The sequence below is a fragment of the Perkinsus marinus genome (genome assembly GCF_000006405.1).
Source record: "Perkinsus marinus ATCC 50983 genomic scaffold scf_1104296970874, whole genome shotgun sequence".
In the NCBI taxonomy this organism is placed as follows: Eukaryota; Perkinsozoa; order Perkinsida; family Perkinsidae; genus Perkinsus; species Perkinsus marinus.
This window is the reverse complement of record NW_003202280.1, coordinates 15,931-22,061: the sequence shown is the minus strand read 5'-3', so window position 1 is coordinate 22,061 and position 6,131 is coordinate 15,931. Positions and strand designations below refer to the sequence as shown.

General features: G+C 55.3%; 1 protein-coding gene across 1 annotated transcript in view; it reads right to left on the bottom strand.

The window, feature by feature from the left end:
• The window catches only part of Pmar_PMAR022746 (26s proteasome regulatory subunit 7, psd7, putative), a gene marked incomplete at both ends in the record, with an annotated part of 8,346 nt that overhangs the window by 1,809 nt on the left and 406 nt on the right, over positions 1-6,131 (bottom strand). The window contains 15 exons of the mRNA XM_002767197.1: positions 1-43; positions 567-1,167; positions 1,359-1,472; positions 1,529-1,602; positions 1,654-1,815; positions 1,863-1,998; positions 2,038-3,675; positions 3,720-3,874; positions 3,915-4,050; positions 4,491-4,673; positions 4,724-5,179; positions 5,365-5,456; positions 5,499-5,639; positions 5,684-5,844; positions 5,980-6,074. The exon at positions 1-43 is cut by the window's left edge and continues 4 nt beyond it. Coding sequence (XP_002767243.1) covers positions 1-43; positions 567-1,167; positions 1,359-1,472; positions 1,529-1,602; positions 1,654-1,815; positions 1,863-1,998; positions 2,038-3,675; positions 3,720-3,874; positions 3,915-4,050; positions 4,491-4,673; positions 4,724-5,179; positions 5,365-5,456; positions 5,499-5,639; positions 5,684-5,844; positions 5,980-6,074 — 4,187 coding nt within the window. The remainder of the gene's footprint in view (positions 44-566; positions 1,168-1,358; positions 1,473-1,528; positions 1,603-1,653; positions 1,816-1,862; positions 1,999-2,037; positions 3,676-3,719; positions 3,875-3,914; positions 4,051-4,490; positions 4,674-4,723; positions 5,180-5,364; positions 5,457-5,498; positions 5,640-5,683; positions 5,845-5,979; positions 6,075-6,131) is intronic.

Below are 6,131 nucleotides of genomic sequence, written 5' to 3'. Positions count from 1 at the left end.
AAGTGAAAAAATACGAACCCGAAAACGAGAGCCACAGTAGTATCTGCCGTGATATCAAGTATATCAAAAATGATATTTTTTCGACTTCGACTTCATTCTGAAAAAACCTCTGAATTATCGCGCGCCCAATACGCTCCTCGCCAAAGCCTCATCCCCTTCCTCTTCAAGGATCTCAGCAACGCTTGCTTTCCGACGGGAGTCAAAACCATCCAAAACAGAGGCCGGCAGGAAAAACGGCGGACGCAGGATTCGAACCAGGGTCCGAGCAAGCTCATCAGCGAGGTGAACATCCCCCTGCCAGGTCGAGTCCGGGCACTTCTTCAAAACTCCAAGTAGTCTTTCGACCTCGATTTTCCCAAGATGCACATCGTTCATGATTTTCGTGATGCACTTGCGTGCTATTCCCTCTACCACCCCAGACGGAAGTTTCTCGGGCTCCCACCGAGCCAGCGTCACCTCTGGAGCGATCAATACAGTGTCCACTGGAAAGGGCGAGTCCACGAGAGCACCTTCCTCAATATACTCAAGCAAAACTTCTATCGATTTTTCTATCAGAATGCTCCTACGGAGGCACTGCTGTGCACAGTCAGCCCGCTCCTCACATTGGAACTTGTCGAAGACTTCAGCGAGCGCCAACAACTGCATGTTGTCCATAGACTCGTATCGCACCTTAGCCGTGCATTGCCGCACCCTCTCGACAACCTCATTATCCTCTATACCTTCTTCCTCCACTATGGCAGGCAGAGCCCCTGTGAGGATCTTCCCACTCAGCCCAGGCCACCCACTAGTGAGCAAATACTCGACAATTTCCCTGCAAGGCGCCACATAGTCGCCGGCAATCAATTGCAATACCCAGGCTAACACTACAGCCGCATTGGCAACAGGCCCGCATAGTCTCTCCCGTACAGAGGCGAAATCAGCCCCCCGAAAGGTCCGAAAATCATAGTCTGTCGCCCTTTCCTTGTCCCTATTGACACGCCCTGCCACCGCACAGTCCTCCAGCAGCCTCTCGACGTGCGGGACCAGCGAGCTCCTGATCTCCTCACTCACAGTGGAGGATTCTCCCAAGCAGTCAGCAAGAGTAACGAAGCATTTGAAATACGCAGAGGCAGCTGAGGCCTCTGAGCCATACCGTCCCTCGAACAACAACTGTCCATTCTCATCAACCTGATGCTACCAATTATCGGTGACACGGTCCAAAGCAGGTGTCACCTCTACACTACTAAGGCTCTTCACCAAAGCCGCTACTAACGCGTCCGGACTCCCCACCAGCCGTCGCGATAAGCACACTGTAACAACGTCACAAGCAGCCTCCTGGATCAAACCCATAGACCATGCAACACTATCACCAGTACTACCTGGACACTATACGAGGCTTGCAGTGCTGCTCTTAGGACCGGCACCACCTGCGCTTCATAGGCAGCCAGCCGTGGTAGACTGCTATCAGCAACGACGCTGTATTTCTGCACAACCTGGCAAGGAGGATCCCGCCGCTCCAGACGGTCTGAGGCTGGTCTAAGCCCACTACTAGATGGAGGAGCTCTAGAGAGGCCACGTATAGAGCACTCCAATCTCTGGATGGTCCAACAGTCTTCTCATCAGCTGAATACAGCGATGTTCCCTAGGAGTCACTTCCGAGCACTCCGCGCCCACTTGAATTCGCCAACATGAGTGCTAACTTCAGCACAGCTTCTGGCGAGTTCGTATCCGCTGGGTCGACCTCTACGTTGGCTACCACTACCCCCAAGAGCCGAGCGGCCAGGGCCCGGGCCCTCGGTAGGAGCACAGGTGTCCGAGGATGGCTATCAGGGTCATCTTTAAGAAGCACCAATGCACTACTATACGTAATAGCAGTAGCTCACCATATCTCGTTGTTGCTGCTACTGGACTAGAACCATCCTCCATCACTCGCCCACGCATGACCTCCACAGAAAGGGACCGTCCACGCGCGTTACCACGTGGTGACACGGTCGAGCCGGGCGGTGCCGCACTGGGACTCTGAGAAATCGAGTTACGGGCCCTCAGGAGGCGACCTACCATAGCAAGACCGCCCAAAACGGCCAAGGCCGTCTCCATAGACTCCCTCGGCTGCACATGGCCCATGACTTCCACCAGCCGCTCTATCTCCTCACAGAGGCCCTCCTCTCCCCTCACGGCACTACTACTATACAATTTGACAAGTGCTGGGCCCCATTCGACCGCTCCGACCGGGATGGACTTCTTAGCTAGCTGCAACAGGCACGCAACCGCTTGCCTTCGACAACCGTAATATTCCGACTGTATCGTCTCCCGGCACAGCCGCCTGGGTGTCTCAGGATTGGTCTCGATGCACGCCGCAGAGTACCCTAGTAAATGAGTGGAGACAGCCTCAGAGTCACGACCAGCCATCAGCTCGAGAGCCCGCATCAACGTCATCGACAGGGCCGTAGGAGGGCCCCTTCTGCACGCCTCGAGAACCCGCCCGAGCTGCTCCCAGGCCGCCCGAGAGTCCCAAGACTCCTCCACCATGTGGGCCACAGACAGACCCAACGCCCTCGTCCCTCCGTGGCGTAGCGCCGATAACACTGCGAAACGTAACCCAGGCTTAGTACTGTAGGCCAGCTGCGACTTCGCACGACTAAACTCCTCCCACACATCCACAACGTCCGTGAGGGCATCCACTGCTCGACAGCAGTTCACGATAGTTTCATCACGACACTCTGTGGAATCCACTATTTTCTGGACCAAGGCACGGACCCTCTCAGGGAAAGTGGGGGCTACTGTCACCAACAGCCTCAACAAGGCATTCAACCTAGACACATCCAGAGGCTTCAGCAGGGCTACCTCTACCAGCGTCATCATCTCCTCCGAGCATGCAATCTTATCCTCGCCCTGCACATGCTCGGCCACTCTCGCTAGCGTCCTCAAGAGTACCACTGCACGCAGGTCGTTCGGGATCACGACCTGCGCCCCTTCCTGGACTCCCGAGAAGTCTACTACAGGAAGGCCATCCCTCACAGACCTGACCATCCTCTCAATCGTCTCCAACCGTTTTTCGCTTGATACCACACCAGCCGCAAGAGCGTCCGAAATCGACCGCAGCAACCTACAGGCCTCCTTAACTTCATCACTCGCTCTCTCCATTATGGCCAACACAGCCCCACTAGTTACCCAATCACTCGGTGGAACCCCCAGGGGCTCTTCCAGCTCCCCTAGTGGCAACGACCCCCCATGAGAAGGTACTACTCTACCTCCCACGTCCTCTAACAGGCCCTCCACTACTGCCCCCACTTGCCCACTGTCAAGCACTTCCTCCTTCTCTATGACCTTCCGCAAGGCATCGCAACAGCAACATTTGATTTCGCCCAGTAACCTCAGCCCAGTGTCGGAGCTGCGAACATCAGGCCCCGTCGGGCCATGCAGGAATACCCTCATCCTGTCGGGTATGCCCCGGTCAGCTAAACTCCGTATTAACCTCGGCTGTGAGTCGCTGATAGGTGTCAGCGGGCTCGGCAGGAACTTCAGCAAATTCAGGATTTCGATCAAAAACTCCACTGCTTTCGCTGCCGTCTCCTTCGCCGTTTTAGATGGTTTATCGTCACTGCTCATCACGCTCAGAACAAGAGCCACAACCCGCTGGCCCACCAGCAGGATGACCAAGCGGTCGTTCAAGTGCAGGTCCGCAGTAGAGTCAACCTGCCAACACACAGGAGAGGGACAGTAGGAACCCCTACGAGTACCTCGTCAGCATCACCAAGAGCTGCCGTTGATATTATCCAGTGCTGGAGTTCCGAGATAGCCGCCGACCCCAACAGACCATCTAGTATGCCCAGTAGCTGCTGCAGGCTCGGAAGGAGGACCCATCGGGCCCGGTCAGCCGGGGTGTTGAGGCAGCCTGACGGGCCCTAACCCCACCGCCATGCGCCTCTGCTCACCTTCCACTAGTGTGAGAGCGCAGGCGGCCCTAGGCAGTTCACTAGAGTCCACACCTCCCTCGAGCCACCCTAATGCAGTCTTTAACACCGTCTCCACTACACTTAAAGGGGCCGATGAGACCAGAGCGCCCACTAGCTGACATAACCTGGCCGAAATGACGAAGACTAGGCCAACCCAGTGCAGTGTTGGAGGAATATATGTTCGCTCTCTTCAGCTGAGCTCGGTTTGAGTCCAGTCCGGGTAGAAGTGTACAGAAACCCACGAGAATTTTCCCAAATTTTCTCAAGATTTTCATACTGTCGCCAACACATGTAGTCGACCATGTGCATACTTTCCAACATTGACCCAGTGAAGGGAGTCCCAACATCCGTCCACCCTGGTAGCTTCCATACGATCAATCCCACACTATGAAATCCTATACTACCCAAAACGCTTCCTCCACTCAGTGCCACTATCTCCTCCTCCTCCTTTAAGCCTCCCCACTACCTTCGTCGTAAAGGACGGATCACAGCGCACCACATCGAGCACCTGAGCTAGTCCCTCCCCCTACCAACCCTAGTTCCCACCGGCCCTACAGCCATCAGCGCCTTGCTACCAGCCTCCCCAGTGACACCAGCCTCATCAACTGCATACGCCAAAAGCAGCTCAGTCACCTCACCCCAGTCCTGGTCGAAGTAGACCCCCGGAACCCCTCCTGCCCTAACACACACTTCCACTAGCTTTAGTGTTATCAGCCTCTGGAAGGTAGTCCTAGGGGCCTGAACACAGCCAGAAGATCTGCATAGTCGAAATAAACTCTCCAGTGTACCTCTCGGTCGCGTAGGTCCTCCATAAGAAAGTCGAAGACCTCCCCAGCTAGACCCAGTTCACTCGCCCGCCACACCAATGAGCAACAGCACTTCCCAAAAACTTTCGCATCACCACCGATGCCGTCCACTACTCCCACCATAGACGGGTCCCCAGGAACCTCCAGAAGTGCCCTTAGGATCTCCAGGGGCCTCACAGGGCTACCCTCGTCTAACCCACAGCGCGCCATAGCGACCATCACAGCGGCGTTGTTGGTGTTGCCAGCCGACTTCAACTTTTTACGCAGACTATCCAAACTACTGACCTTCTTGCACAGTACGCCAGCACAAGCAATACTAGACTCGAGATCAGCCACTGAGAGTGGCGCCTTAATAAGGGTGTTCACAATCATCGATCGTATGGCATCCGATAGGGCGTGTGGGAGCAACGCCAAACAGCGGAACAAGGCTGTGCGAACCTGAGGCATTTCTCGTGCAACAATCAAGGCCCAGTGGAGGAGAATATGCACATGGTCAACTCGAGGAAAATTGCGGGGAAATTATTGTGGCTTTCTGTACGTTTCTATACTAAGCCGTATAAGCACCACTTTATTTCTATATAAGCGACCACTTATTCTTCCAACACTGCCAAGGCCCCGCTGACCTCAACACTGGTCTCCTTTTCCGCGAGGTGGTTGACGATACAGTATCGGGCGTCGTCCACTGCACTCGGTTGGTCGTTGAGGAACCCACTACCTGCAGCCGGATCGACCCTAGCAGCTGCAAGGGGCAAATCACTTAGGAGCCTTTCCAGCTGACGAGCGGCGTTCTTCCGGCACTCCACGTGGACCCACACCGACTGCCGACCATAGCGGTTAAATTGGCGACGAAACACTTCAATGATATCACGTCGAACAGCCTTGGTCATGGGCAGCCCCACTAAGAGGTCATCAAAGCTGAGAGTAAAAGCAACAGCGCTCTACCTGTGGTCAAGTCCACTGCGGCCTTCAGCGCCGACATTCGCCTTAGGATCGCCATAGCCCCTTCGCCCTCCTTCTGAGGGGCCTGGGCAGCCTCTAGAAGTGACACACAAGCCGCCTCCAACTCCAATGCGCCCCCTGCACTCAGGGAATCTCGTCGAAACCTGAACAGCGACACAGTGCCGCTGCTGACACACGAAGCGTTAAGCATGCGCCTTCCACGACCACATGGAAATCAGTAGCGAAATAGGAAGCAGCATTGCCTCCATGGCTCACGAGGAGCCTATGAGTGGACCTACGAGGCTTTCAGTGCCGCAGCCGCGAGAGTGTCCACCGCATAGCTCCTCCGTAACGTCCTCTCGCCCATGGTAGAGGTCAACAAGTGCAAGCACAACTGTCGTAGTTGGACCAAAGACGACGATTCGATCTATTCCAAATCTTTTGCATCGCT